This window comes from Pinus tabuliformis, chromosome 4_1 (genome assembly GCF_031772625.1).
Source record: "Pinus tabuliformis cultivar Carrire ecotype Pingquan chromosome 4_1, CPIR1, whole genome shotgun sequence".
Taxonomy (NCBI): Eukaryota; Viridiplantae; Streptophyta; class Pinopsida; order Pinales; family Pinaceae; genus Pinus; species Pinus tabuliformis.
The window spans coordinates 286,823,006-286,838,964 of record NC_142303.1 but is presented as its reverse complement, the minus strand read 5'-3'; the positions used below and the strand labels follow the sequence as shown (position 1 = coordinate 286,838,964).

Here is a 15,959-nt window from a genome sequence, read left to right as displayed (position 1 = left end):
TTTGGCAGTCCAGGTAATTCGTCCACCTCGTTAAACGACTCCAATTGAAATTCCCAGACTGAGCTCCCTGAGCAAGACAAGTAACATTTGTACGGGTGAGAAGATTGATGGATTCTCGAGAATAAGCAAGACTACATAGAAAATTCACATAGTCATCGACGCCTAGATCGTAAATGAGCCCAGGATCCATAGCTCTATGGGGATCGACGTGACCTACGCCGAAATCAAAAGGTGTGGAAGCGTTTCTCGTGGCTTCATAGGCCATCAGCACATCGATTTTATTCATATTATCGTAAGTGTAAGCAGTGGTCATGATAGCAGATCTGATGGTGACAGGACTCCAGTCAGGATGCGCTCCTTTCAGTAACGTCACAACCCCGCTAGTGTGAGGGCATTAAATGGTGGTCCCAGATATTATGTTGAACTCTGTTTGCCTAGTATCAAATGCGAGGCTGGTAGGACCTACTGCGTCGGTCAAAGCAGCCATAATGTTCACACCGAGGCCTATAACATCGGGTTTTAGAAGTTCAGTTGTTACCATGTTGGGCCCTTTGATGGGAAAATAAGCGACAACGGGAGCCGGCTTGACAATCAATTGGGCGACACGAGAAATTATGGTGGCAATTGCGTTTTCTGTTCATTGGATGTTGTGGCGAAAAGCATATGGGCGTTGACAATGAGCCCTTGGCCATCAGATGGGGTGTTAGAAAGTATCATTCCCACACCTCTGGCTTGCTGGACCACAGCCCCCTTGGCCACCCTAGGATTATCCTCACGCTCACACAACACGATCTTGCCTCTGACAATGTTGGGATCCAATGACCCCTCCTTGCACAGAGTAGCCGCAAATTTGTTGTTGCCCACCTAAAAAGCATCCCTAGCATCGATAATAGGCATTGGACTTTGCGGGTTCAATCCTTTTCCACTGTACAATGACGCGCCAAGTATGACTGCCCCATTTTAAAGGTGGAGATCGATGGGGAAGTCACGATCCATAGTGTCGGCCCCCACTGTGGTGAGCCAAGGGGCCACGTTTGACACCGTGAAGCTTTGGGGTCATCGTTTCCCACTGATGTAGAAATGAACACCCCACGCTTCACCACCTCGAAGGTGCCAACCGCAATGGTGTCTAAATCAAAAGGAAGTGCGGAACCGAATCCTTCGATCGACGGAGAAAGAACGTTCACTCCATCGTCCATCGCCTTGTCCAGAGCAGACAGTATGTCTAACTCAAAGTAGCCTTTGGACCAACAAACCTTGTACATAACAATATGTGCCTTGGGTGCAATACCTTTGGCAATACCCTGTGCATAACCCATCATGTTGCCTCCTAGAATTAATCCGCCGGTGGCCGTGGAGGTGGTGTCCATGCCATGACCATTCGAATCCCTCAGTGAACGTGAATCCAGAGTTTCGTTCATGGGACCGAAGATGGTTTCATAGCCCTTAGAGAAAAATTGTGCCCCCACCAGCTTCCTATTGCAGAGTGTTGTGGAAATTGACCCCACTTTCGCACTCACCTTTCCAGTGCTTGGGAATGGACCCCATGCCCTGATCACTGAAGCTCCACCGTTCCATCCATATGTCGGACTCTAGCAAACTGATGAACACATCGGAGCCATAATCGGACAACTCCCATTGGCCGCATCCGTTAGGCATGTCGAGACTGAGGAAGTAAGGGGACCGTGTCATCTGCAGCTGGCATGCACGATCCTTGAACATGGCGAGAACGCCCAGTTTTTTCTTCATTTGAGTGGCTTCCTCTTCTATTAGCCTTGCCGAGAATCCATGCAACACAGTGTTATAAACATCAAGTTGCAATGCTTCTTCATGGTTTTTATCCTTAGAAGTGCCCGATTCCGTTTTGACAATGGCCTTGACAGCAACTTCAATGATCGATCTGTACCATTTCTCGCTCGTATGAAAGGTTGAAGGTTTTGAGTTCCCGTCAACTAGAACAATGAATGTCTTGCATCCATTGGCAGATCCCACCACTTATTCTTGACACAAACACAACACTAATAACAACAACAACACCCATGAGATTACCGGGAAAACCATTGTAGAATTCTGCTTCACCACCTCCATATCACTCTACTCCAATTCGTTTACAAAATAACAACCCTCAAATAAAATCAAACGCAAATCTATACAGAAAATATGAAGCATTTCCTTCTCAAAAACCTCACACACCGAATTGCAATGTTGGTAATATTTCTGGTAAAATTCCAAAAACAAATTAACTGAACACAGAGACAATGCTCTATTTTTCTCTAGGATCTTAACACGGGAAGCTATAACTGATTTCTGAGAACATAGTATTACATACACTCACAAAAGCTTTGTATTCATTAAGATAAAATGCCTGATACAAAATTCATCATCTTTCTCTCAGAGGGACTCACCAAAAAAAAACATATCAACAGCAAAAACATTACTTTGTCTCCTCCTGAGATTTTACACTGTTGTGTGTAAAAATCTCTTTTACATTCACTGCTGTAAAAAAAACTTTTACATATATTGTTGTAATAAAAAAAACCATATATCAGCGCTGCTGCGCATTTCACTCACTTCACATATTCTTCAAAAGAAATATCATTATACGCTCCTACGTATCACAAAAAACCTCTAGCACATAAAACACTACATGCTCTGTTCTTGTTTCACCTTCGCACTGCTGTGCATTTTCACCTTTGCATTACAGAATGGTCAACCAACAAAAAATATATATGATACAATGCATATGCGTTCCTATTCTTTTGCATTGCAATGCATATAAAAAAACATACAAAAATATAACACGTGAATACATATTTACTATGCCCATACTTCCGTAAGAAATAAAAACATTAAAATTAAAAAACTTTACCAACCCAAATAAAGTGCATTAATTGTTTTACTGAGATGAACGGCGGTCAACGAAAATTCGTTTTACTCCACGCAATCTTTATTAATTGCAGGCCTATACGCAGCTTGGCATTAATCGACGGCGGACAACCTCCCTTGTGATCAGACAGTTCAGAACAATATTGGATGGGCCTTTTCTATCGAACTTTACGTCCCGATGGAAAGTGGTTTTGAGGAAGGTATAGTTGACACGTGGCTTAATTTTATTGCATCGGGCTCGATTGAAGGAATACCACTTTTCGTGAAAAGTGGTCCGATAAGGTATGGAAATTTTTAACAGCTGTTTTGGTAGGAATAAATGTGCAGGTGAAATTACATTTTCACCGCTCCCCTTTAATCTCAACTGTTGGGTTATCAGTCATACCCAAACATTTTCTCAAAAATTCAAAGCTTTTCTGGTCCAATGGCTTGGTCAAAATGTCTACAACTTGTTCCTGAGTCCTGCTATGTTGTAAAACAATTTCTCCATTTCTTACCAATTCTTTGATGTAATGAAACCTTGTGCCAATGTGTTTCGTTCTCTTATGAAACACCAAATTCTTTGATAATGCAATAGCTGAGCTATTGTCACAAAAAATCATCATTCCTTTTGCCTGCTCTTGGCCTAAGCTCCTTAACATTCTTCTCATCCAAACTGCTTGACATGCTGCTGCTGTAGCTACCACATATTCAGCCTCTGCTGTAGACAATGCTACAATAGGTTGTCTCTTAGAAGCCCATGAAATGGCTCCTGAACCCATGTGAAAAACATAACCGGATGTGATTTTCTGATCATCTACAGCTCTAGCCCAATTGCTATCAGTGTATCCAACTAAATCTGAACATTCTGAAGCAATATATAAAATGCCAAACCTTTTAATACCTTTAACATACCTCAGAAGTCTTTTTGCTGCCTGCCAATGTGCTTCTTTTGGCCTCTCGATGAATCTAGAAATTAAACTATCAGCAAACATAATATCTGACCTAGTTGCAGTTAAATACATAAGGCTACCAACTATGCTCTTGTACAAGCTAGGATCAAAATCCTCGCTGTTGTCCTCTTTGCTGAGTTTTAATCCCATCACTGTGGGAGTGGTTGCTGCCTTGCTGTCCTGCATGTTAAACCTGCCCAACACTTCATTTACATATTTTTATTGTGAGATAAAAATTCCATTTTCATTTTGATCTACTTCTATTCCTAAGAAGTATCTCAGCAAACCCATGTCATTCATATCAAATTCTTGTTTCATGACTGATTTGAAATTTTCAATGAGGTAGTCATCATTACCTGTAAAAATAACATCATCAACATATAACACAACAATTAAAATTTTACCATCATTTTCTTTGATGTAGATGGTGGGTTCTCCCTCACATTTGTCGAATCCATTTTCCAGTAGATAGGAATATATCCTACTGTACCATGCTCTTGGTGCTTGCTTCAACCCATAAAGATCTTTCTTCAATCTGCACACTTTGTGCTCTTGACCTTTCCTTTCATAGCCTAGAGGTTGTTCAACATAAACTTCTTCCATTAACACTCCATTTAGGAATGCTGACTTCACGTCCATTTGGTAAACTTTCCACTTGTTTTGTGTTTCTATGGAAAACACTGCTCTCACGGTTTCCATTCTTGCAACCGGTGCGAAAGTCTCCTCATAGTCTCTCCCATATTGCTGCTTGTATCCTTTGACAACCAGCCTTGCCTTGTGTCTTTCTATTTTTCCTTCAGCATTACTCTTGGTCTTGTAGACCCATTTAACTCCAATGACTTCTTTACCTTTTGGTAGCTCAACCAAATCCCATGTCTTGTTTCTTTCTATGGCATTCATCTCTTCATCCATAACTTCTATCCATTTCTTATCTTTAATTGCATCTTTGAAATGAATAGGGTAATCAACATGACAATACAAAGCAAACAAGGAATTCATACCTTCATCATAAATATCACTTAAATTTCTGAATTTCTTACCTCTTTCATTCGGTGTGCAAGTGCTTGAAGATGCACTTGTATTTCTTCCTTGTGGTGTGCTTGGAGAAGCACTCTAATTTCTCCTCAAGGGTGTCTCTTGCTGTACCTGCGTTGGCGCTGCTGTTTGGGGATGTATTTCAACCATCTCCTCATCATCTTCATCATGAGACAAATAGTTTTTAACATTCACTGTTTTCTCTATGCTTCCATCCCAAGCTTCCTCCTCAATGAACTGAACATCTCTGCTCACAAAAAACTTCTTGGTGGATGGGATATACAACCTGTAAGCTTTGGATTCCTCACTGTATCCAATGAAAATACATTTCTCCCCTTTGCTATCCAACTTCTTCCTTAGCTGATCTGGAATGTGTGCATAAGCCACACAACCAAAAACTTTCATGTGGGTGACTCCTTGCTTTCTCCCACTCCATGCTTCTTCCGGCGCTCTGTTCAGGACAACTTTTGTTGGGAATCTATTTAAAATATATACTGCACAGTGTACAGATTCAACCCAATAATCATTTGGCAAATGCTTTGCCTTCAACATGCTCCTCGCCATATCCATGATGGTCATGTTCTTCCTTTCAGCTACTCCATTTTGCTGTGGAGTGTACCTTGTGGTAAATTGTTTGTGTATTCCATTTTCTCTACAAAACCATAGGAATTCCTTGGAGATATACTCACCTCCTCTGTCAGTTCTTAAAACTTTGATATGCAGCCCGCTTTGGTTTTCCACAAGTGCTTTGAAATTTCGAAATTTTTCAAACACTTCACTTTTGTTCTTTAGGAAATAATCCCAAGTCTTTCTAGTAAAATCATCAATGAATGTTAGAAAATATTGGCTGCCTGCTAGTGATGGAGTTTGCATCGGTCCACATAAGTCTGAGTGGACAATCTCTAAGGGTGCCTTTGCCATTATTCTTTTCCCTGATGGAAAAGTTTCTCTATGTTGTTTCCCCAAGATACAACCTTCACAAAGGTTGTCCGGTTTCTCTATCAATGGTAATCCTCTTACCATTCCTTTTCTACTCAACAAGTTAAGACATCCAAAGTTGAGATGTCCAAATCTCAAGTGCCACAACCAGTTTTCATCCTTTGGTACGCTTTGGAAAGCCTCTTGGGTAACTACTGCAATTACTTCTTTGTTTTTCAAATCTGCCCTTATTCTGAGAGGGAAAATCCTGTTCCTTGTCATCTCTACTTCAACAATACATCGTTTGCTAGGTGCTCTATCCATGATGGTGCATACATCATTCTCAAAGAAAACATTGTAACCCTTTTGAACAAGCTGTCCAATACTCAAGATGTTACATCTCATTCCAGGAACATAATAGACATTTGCTATGGTTTTCTTTTACCTTTCTTTGTAAATATTTTTACTTCTCCTTTTCCAATAACAAAGATTTTACTATCAGTCCCAAGTGTGACTTGTGATTTTACATTTTGATCTAAAGCAGAAAACAGGGCTATGTTTCCTGTCATATGGTTACTACAACCAGAATCTAGAAACCATATATCTTCACTGTTTGTTTCAGCCATGTTACAAGCTAAAAGCACATTATCTTGGTTGATATTTTCTCTAGTGATATTTGCACTAGATCTATTACTCATATCATGCTGCTTCTTCCTACATTCATTTGCATAATGCCCATATTTTTTACAATAATAGCATTGGACATTGGATTTTTCATACCTTTGTCCTTGAGCATGATGTTGTCCACTTTGTTGGCTGCTGCCTTGACCTTGGTTCTGATTTGGATTGCTGCCTCTTCCTTGAGCATTTGCTGGACTATTCCTACCACCTCTATTTTGGCTTCTACCTCTTCCTCTCTTGTTTCCTCTGCCTTGACCTCTTCCTCTTCCAATGGACATTTGGTTCTTGAAGGCTTGCTCCAGAGATGAGTTTTAATTTCTACTCAACCTCTGCTCATGTGTTATCGGTGATGCATGAAGTTCATCAACTGAAAAGTTTGAGAGATCCTTTGTCTCTTCTATGGTGGTGACAATCACATCAAACTTTGAGGGTAGGACCCTCAATATTTTCTCCGCAATCCTCCTTTCTTCAAGAATCTCTCCATGAGTCCTTATCTGTGTGACCAAACCAATTATATGTGTGAATAATGAGTCAATATTGTCTGACTTCTTCATGCACAGATTCTCAAAATCTTTCCTCAGCAATTGTAGTTTTGTTGTCTTCACTTTCTCCATGCCTTGATAGGTTTTCTTGAGAGTTTTCCATGCTTCTTCGGATGTCTTAGCTGCTGCTATCCTTGGAAACACACTCTGGTCCACTGCTTGATATAAAAATACAACGGATTTGGAATCCTTCTTCCTATTTCTCTTCAACAGATCTTTCCCTGCCTGAGTTAATCTATTAAACTCATTTTCATCTGCTGGTTCTTCAAAACCATCCTCAACTAATTCCCATAAATCTTGTGAGGCAAACAAGGCTCTCATGTTTATTGCCCAATAGTCATAGTTTTTCCCATTAAACTGTGGGAGCTGAGTATTAAACATACCCATACTAGTGCTTGTGATGGTGCTGGCCATTCCTTGCATTCTCAGCTATGCTTCAAATATTTGACTGTGTATTTAAAAATACCAACTGTTTCTTCAGCAGTAACACAAAAAACTAATCTGAGAAATACCTGGATCCTTTTGCCTGAGACTTCACTCTGCTGGAGAAGTTGTTGCAGCAAAAAAACTCCTTCCTTCAGCTTCTTTGACACCTTCAAAGAGCCTGGACAAGCTCTGATACCACTGTTGGGAATTTTTCTGGTAAAATTCCAAAAACAAATTAACTGAACACAGAGACAATGCTCTGTTTTTCTCCAGGATCTTAACACTGGGAAGCTATAACTGATTTCTGAGAACAAAGTATTACATACACTCAGAAAAGCTTTGTATTCATTAATATAAAATGCCTGATACAAAATTCATCCTCTTTCTCTCAAAGTGATTCACCAAAAAAAAACATTTCAACAACAAAAACATTACTCTGTCTCCTCCTGAGATTTTACACTGCTGTGTGTAAAAATCTCTTTTACATTCACTGTTGTAAAAAAAACTTTTACATATACTGCTGTAAAAAAAATCATATATCAGCGCTGCTGCGCGTTTCACTCACTTCACATATTCTTCAAAATAAATTCATTATACGCTCCTGCGTATCATAAAAAACCTCTAGCACATAAAACACTACATGCTCTGTTCTTGTTTCACCTTTGCATTGCTGTGCATTTTCACCTTTGCATTACAGAATGGTCAACCAACAAAAAATATATATATATGATACAATGTATATGCATTCCTATTCTTTTGCATTGCAATGCATATCCAAAAACATACAAAAATATCACACGTGAATACATATTTACTATGCCCATACTTCCGTAAGAAATAAAAACATTAAAATTAAAAAACTTTACCAACCCAAATAAAGTGCATTAATTATTTTACTGAGATGAACGACGGTTAACAAAAATTCATTTTACTCCATGCAATATTTATTAACTGCAGGCCTGTACACAGCTTGGCATTAATCGACGGTGGACAACCTCCCTTGCAATCAGACGGTTCAGAACGATATCGGATGCGCCTTTTCTACCAAACTTTACATCCCGATGGAAAGTGGTTTTGAGGAAGGTACAGTTGATGCGTGGCTGAATTTTATTGCATCGAGCTCTATTGAAGGAATACCACTTTTCGTGAAAAGCGGTCCGATAAGGTCTAGCGATTTTCGGCAGCTGTTTTGGGAGGAATAAATGCGCAGGTGAAATTACGTTTTCAACATGCAATACACTACCCAACCTTATTCTGCTTAAATAGTATGTTAGGTTGCACACTCAATATGGATTTGTTTCCATTTTCTCATTTTTTTAAGCCTTACCCATAGGTTCAAACACATTTTTCGACGGAGTTTGGGAGTAGTCCAATTTCCAAAACACATTGACAACAGGATCCAGGGACTAATCTTATAGATAATAGAATTCAAAATTGGACTCGTTGACAATGAAAATTTGAGTGTATTATCTTCTTAATAATTATGTATATGTTATTTAGCATAGTTATTATTTATAGTCATTTATTTTAAAATTGCATTTGAATCAGATAGTAACATGACAACTTTTATTTGTACGGTACACCCAGGGATCCCTTATCATTTTTTTTATTTTTTATGTTGAGTCAAATTAACAGCTATTATTTGGTTCTTGTTGAGTTTGTAAAAGTAATTGATTATATTGAATAGGGTTGAGACTCTAGAGTTGGAATGACAAGATTAGCAGCTATGATTTGGTTCTTGTGAGTTTGTGAATGTAATTGATTATATTGAATTGGGTTGAGACTCTAGAGTTGGAATGACAAGATTAACAATTGTGATTTGGTACGTGTTGAGTTTGTGAAAGTAATTGATTATATTGAATTTGGTTGAGACTCTAGAATTGGATTTTTGTTAAGTTTAGTCAATTTAAAAGAGGTTCTTATCTAGTTTGTAAAAATAATTAATTATATTAAATTGGATTGAGAGTCCAAGGTTAGAATGACAAGGTTTATGACTATTAAGTCACATTGTGGTTATAATGGAAAGTCCACCTGATCTTACTTCTTCTTAACTGTCTATATATTATCAATGATAAATTTAGCTTCAAATGTTAGATTATTAGTTTTAGCCAAATTGATATTGGTTATTTAGTTGGCTAAAAAAATTAAATTAAATTCTAAATTTTTAATAGATTTAAATACTAAAGTAATATATAAAAATATTAATTTAAAAAATAAAATAGAAAATGGCAAAAATGTATTAATTAAATAAATTAATAATTTTAAATCATTGATTTTAATAAGTTAAAACTTTTATACCAATGACAGTGACAATTTCTAGTTGACTAGCCATATTGAGTTAGCTAAATATGAGTTTGAAAGGATTTGAATATCAAATATTTTTTCTATCTCAATAATTTAATTGGAATGTAAAATAAAATTTCATCTATCTAAAATAATATTTGAAAATTCTATTTTTTTTGTGTTATTTATTTATTTTTTTATTTTAAAAATTTAGATAGAGTGAATGATATAATATATCAAATTTTCTAATATATAATTATAATGAATAAAATATAGTTTTCAAAATCTAATAAAACAAAGATTTGGCAATTATGCTAAAGAATTAAAAAAATAAAATTATATGAAATTAGTTTATTATGAAATTAATTTTAATTTTACAAAATTAATTACAATTTCACATATAGTTTAATTTTATAATAAATTTAAATTTTTTTATTATAATAATAACTTAATTAATGGTCGTTGATTTGTTTTTTTTTTGCCATCTAGAGGGACTTATAAAAACATTTTATGCTTGCAGATGGGTACCTAGATGAAAGAATTAGGCAGAGGCATATGTGCTTCCCGAGGCACTCATTTCTAGTTCATGTTAGTAATCTAAATGATCTAATAATTATAAGTGATTTTAGGGTCATCCTTAGCCATATCGTGGTCATATCTCTTTCTAAAAATAGAAAAATAAAAAATATCTTTCAAAAATCAAAGTTCTCTTTCCCAAATTGTGACCCTATAAGTTGTTTCATGTTCTCCAATAAAAAGATCAAGAAGGGAAATTATCCAACAAAGAAGCTAGTTTGGAAATAGGGATGTTATGGATCAATGAGAAAGTTTCAATCTGCCCTATCCCCCAATGCTTCCCATGCCTAGTTTGGAAATATGAATTCTATGAATCCCGTAATGCTTCCCGTACCACTTAAATGACTATATTAGTCATGTTTTCTATGCTTATGGGTGTTTTTCCGAAAATGTACATCTATTAGTCATGTTTTCTATGCTTATGGGTGTATTTCCAAAAATGTACATCTTTAGATATGATCAGTATGTTTTCTAGGTAATATTCTTTCTTGAGCGTAGTGGAAGTTGGAAAACATTCAATTCTTTTAATTAAAAACATGATTAAGAAAAAAAAAACTAATATTAAGTTGAAGCTCAAGTTACACATCAAATTGATATATAAAACCTCCTCCTTATTTACAAGGCAAGAAGACAATTTGATTGTTAAACTTTCATACATATACTTTTGAACATGCCTTATTTTATTATTTTCATTTGAATAACAATTACATCTAACTATTCTCATCACCATGATAAAGTTGAAAATGTATTTAATAACACATAATTTCTCAAATTTAATTAGTAATATTATTATTCTTCTTATATTATTGTATATATATATATATATATATATATATATATATATATATATATATATATATATATATATATATATTTTCTAAAAATTCAATTACATTATATATATTTAATTTACCTCTCTTTTTATGTGTAAAAGTATTTGCATGTTAAATTATATTTGGTTGGCCAAACTTAATAAACTATTTTTTTTGTTTACCATAATAAAAAATTTGTTCCATTTCAAACCTTTTACTCACCTTTATTTATCAAATCTTATAAAACTAACTAAAAGTATCATCTAATATTCAAATTTACAAGTGATTGTATGTAAAAATAGTAAGATTGAGTATATGATTTAAGAAATGCTAAAATGATCCAGATCTTGGGTGAACCTCCTGAGATCTGAAAAATTGAAGTGCCAGGAAAAGATGAGAACATGTAGTAAACAAAACCACAAAAAAACCTTTTATTAAAATTGAGAATATCTGTAAAAGTTACATAGCGGTAGACAATTTATCCTTCTACAAAATGTGACTTGTTACTTACAGCTAATTTTATTTACAATACCACAAGTAAATTCTGTGGGTGGGTAAATACCATGGGTGGATGCCACTTACCATGGATAAATTCCACGGGTGGATGATTACCATGGGTGGATTCCACTTTCCATTTAGAGCATTCCTCCCTCCTTAAGAAGCAATGGTCCCCATTTCATGAACTTCCCTCCTCAAATGCCTATGCTAAATATGAAGAGCCCACTTTACATTTAGAGCATTCCTCCTCCTTAAGAAGCAATGGTCCCCGTTCCATGAAGTTCTCTCCTTAAATTCCTATGCTAAATATGAAGAGCTGCTGAAGAGAAGGGTTTCGTGTGGTTAACCTATAACCATGATGAACGAAGATTTGAGGATAGAGATACTTTGTAATACTTGTGACCAACTGTGATACTGATAGTGTGCAGCCTAACAAATGGACTTTGATGAAGCATGGGTTTGTGGATGACCCATAACCATGAAAAATGAATATTAGAGGATAGAGATATGTTGTAATGCTTGTGACCAAGTGTGATACTAACAATGTGCAACCTAGAAAATGGACTTCGATGACAAGGGTTTTGTGTGGTTGACCGATATCCTTAGGTTTGTGGGTGAGACGTAACAGTGATACTTGTTAGTCTGCTTGGTAAAAGTATGGTGGTTTGTCTAGTAGATTCTCCTATCGAATGAGATGATGTAATGGATTCTTTCCCATTATTTTTCCTAGTAGTATATCTCTTGCTACAACTTTATTGATAACTTTTGTTATAAGTGATGAAATGAAATTTCGTCAAAGACCCATTTGAGGTATTGAAGAGAACTTTCCATTGACATAAGACACTTGAACTTTGATGACCTTTGGAGTGAGAAAATTATTCTTGAAACCCATGGTATGAACGCTTGCGCAATGGTCCAAAAATATGTAACTTCAATTGCTCATGTCTCTTAAACCAGGAAACAAAATCAAATTCCGTAAAAATTTGTCACTTCTTTCCACCATTACTGGACACATCAAACATTGTGGAAAAGATCACACCAACAGGGCTAAACACGGATTACATGGAACATGCCACAACTAATCGGATCATGGATAATCAGATCAAGAACACTTTCCAATAGAAGATCCAAGTGTATCGGGTTGTCAAAGTTGGAAAACTCCTACACCAAGGAAAGTGGCTCACGAGGAACTAGGTTCAATAGAAGTTTCCCCATCTCATGGAGGCACTCAATGCAATCGGGAACATTTCTTCCAAAGGAGGGAGGATTGACACAGGTGGATATTGGCGACCACTCACCTATTCCACTTATATCCCCATCATTGTTTCTTTCAGTTTCCTTAATTTTAGAAAAATTTACTATTTTTCGCATTTTTTCAGGTCCTGATCTTCTGGAGCCATTTTCAGGCCCTAAATAACATTTTTTTGGAAAATGGGTAAACGTGGGTATTCACATAACACTTGTAGTCGAAATTTGTAGTCCTTAGATAGATACTTCTAACGAGGTATCATATGCATCAAATAGGGATTGTATGCCAATGTTATGACTCTGGGAAGTTCATGTACCATTATAACCCAATGTGGCCAACACAATTTTGGTGCTTTATCTTCCAGGGTTAGGTTTTGTTGGGAAATTGGAAAGGTCAAAAATATTTTCTCTTGTTGATAATTACTTGTGATATCTTTGTGTTATTATTGTTTTTGTTATGTTCTTCTTTTATCTTAGTTCATCAAGCAATTACTGAAACCAAAAAATGAATATCAAGGACCCAACATGTAGGTGCACAACAGGGTAAAAACCACATATATAGGGGAAAACATAGTCAAAGACTATTCCTTCAGTAATTCAAATGAGATAGACCAAGACCCTACACCAACAAACCCTCCTCCACCAATTTATCCTTATAAGATGATTTAGTAGTCTCTTCTTATCCAACAACTTCAGCCTAGCAACAATCTAGAAATTTTGGATTTTCAGTAGAAGAAATTCGACCCAACTTCAGGACTGTAGTTTTGATCTAGAAATTTCAATAGATTTAGACTAGAAAATTCACAATTTATACCTTAATGCAACTTCACAATTTTGACCTTGATGTAACAAGTTCATAGCTTCGACCTTGATGCAACAACCTCATAATTTTGACCTTGATGCAACTTCAAAATTCTACTGCACTTGAGAAAGAGAGACCCAAAAAACTTGATTCCAGGTTCCTCCTTGAACTTCATACCCTTTCTTCTTCCCGGCTACTTAAATTTGAACTTGTGTGATATGTCCTCCAAATGAGTTGAGTTTTTTCTTATATATAGTCATCTTAGGTGATCGAATAATGTTAGGTGCTTGACAAGATAGAACATCCAAGTACAGAGATAAAATAGTCTCAATTTTCTCTTTGGCCTTCTGCAGATTAGCTTGTGCTTCTTTTACTTTCTTTTGTTCATCTTTGAAATTAGTGAAAGTCTCATCTTCTATGATAGTAATTGCCTCAAATTTCTTCCTCAGTTTCTGGTGTACTTGTAATGACAATACTTCTTCCTTATGTCGAGCCATTTCCTGTTGAGTCTTGGCTAGTTCATTTTGAAATTTTATGATAACAACTTCCCTTACCAGAGGAACGTAGTCAAGTGTTTCCTTTGTCTGTGTTTCATCATCATGTGTTATCATTGAGTCAGTTTGAACAACAGCCTCAGCCACTTCTCAGATCATATAAGAATAGAAACTTTAGTGATTCCTTGGTACATACAACACTATTCATGAGTATTCTCTACAGAATTGGTTTGGATAGCAGCATCTGTAATGGGAAAGTTCGTTCGGGTTTCCATTGGGAAAATGCAAGGACCTTCTATCTACATCTCACTACTCTTTAAAGGACATTTCTCTATTTGGGTTCCTTTTGAACAAACAAAAGGGCTCTAAATCTGGATTTCAATATCCTCCCAGGAACAGTGTTCTATTTGGGTCCCTATGGTCTCCAGTTCCACTTTCTGTTTTCTCCCCTAACTGCTTCCTCCAACCATTCTTTCATTTTCTCAATTGTTTTCTTTTGCTTCTTGTAATTCTTAAGCAACTTCTTCAATCTATCCTTATATGTTTTCTTTTTCGCGGGGTTGTTGATCGGCGGTGGCACAATTGTGTTTATTTCTGGCTCAGGTGGAACTATGCCGATATCAGGATGAGGTTCTAATGGAACCGTGTCTCCCAAAGGATTCTCGTCTACCAAGTATTTTTCTTCATTAGCTTCCCTCTCAGAAGACTCTAATAAAATGGTGTCCCCTGAGCAATTATCGTTTTCACGGTCTTCTACTGTATGGGCCTCGTCCTCTGGGGACATCATAAAGATAGTGTCCCCTGGTTGATTTTCATCCTCGAGGGTTTCCTCTGCATAGGCCTCTTTCACAAGCGGCTCATCCATAGAAGGAACTGATTCCCTCTAACCCTCCAAACTATTAGTAAATGGAAAATTTTCAGCATGGCTAGAACTGCCGGTAGGGGCAGACTCATTACAGGTGTAACTTTTTCCTTCAGAATTTCTAGATAGCTCCCTTTCTCCACACAATGTCCCCATATTATCCAGTACTCGGGCAACTTCTTCCTCATAGTCCTATAAAGAGTCATCTTGTGGACTTGGAGAGGGGATGTGGTACAAACCTGCTTCTTCCATTTGAATTAGGGTGTGCTACTGCAATTTCATCCTCACAAAGCATCTACGCTTTACTGGGCTTGAGGGAAAAGAAGGATTCCTTATTTTTCTTGTCCTGTTCGGACTTGTTACTCTTACCCCCTGTTGTTCAATCTCTAGGTTTTCTTCAGGTGGGGTCAAAGCAGGATTTACAAGGTTATCCTAGGTCAATTATTGTTGGGCCAGTCCATGAATGATGATTAATTTAATCAGCCCATGATGGCTGATGACAAGATGTGGGTCCTTAGCCTTTCTAACCCAACTAGCAATGTCATGCAATAAAGAATTTAAATAAAATGGCATATTAACTATAATTTTCTGCTTCAAAATAGCTAACAGTTTTATTTGTTGAGGTTTTACCACGTCCTAACGTCTGTCACATGTGATATAACTTTTTACAATGGCCTCCAATACCTGCCATGGTTGCCTTAAAGTTGTAGGGTGAATCACTTTTCCTTTGCGCACCATTCATTTGTCTAGGTCTTGAAATACTACGACTGCGTCTTGCAAAAGAACATGCTTATCTGTCCATCTCCTAACTTCTGCTGGAAGTCTAAAGACTTTGGCTATAACTGCTTCAGAGAATGTCATGTTTTTTCCTTTTACTACCGTGCGCCCATTCTGTAAATTCTGCAGAAATTCAAGTGTTATTTCCTCATGAAATCCCTGTAATCTAGTCACGTATTGAAGTGAT

At 36.7% G+C, this 15,959-nt stretch overlaps 1 protein-coding gene and 1 pseudogene across 1 annotated transcript; both read right to left on the bottom strand.

Annotated features, from left to right (window-relative positions):
- Positions 1 to 612: 612 nt before the first annotated feature.
- On the bottom strand, positions 613 to 1,421 carry LOC149175386 (subtilisin-like protease SBT1.5 pseudogene; annotated as a pseudogene).
- A 55-nt stretch (positions 1,422 to 1,476) lies between these two features.
- Positions 1,477 to 2,088, bottom strand: LOC149175385 (subtilisin-like protease SBT1.6). Its single transcript, XM_089421124.1, has 2 exons — positions 2,050 to 2,088; positions 1,477 to 1,968 (listed from the first exon to the last, which is right to left on the bottom strand). Exons 1-2 carry the CDS (start codon positions 2,086 to 2,088, stop codon positions 1,477 to 1,479), a joined length of 531 nt encoding a protein of 176 aa, XP_089277250.1.
- Positions 2,089 to 15,959: the final 13,871 nt, after the last annotated feature.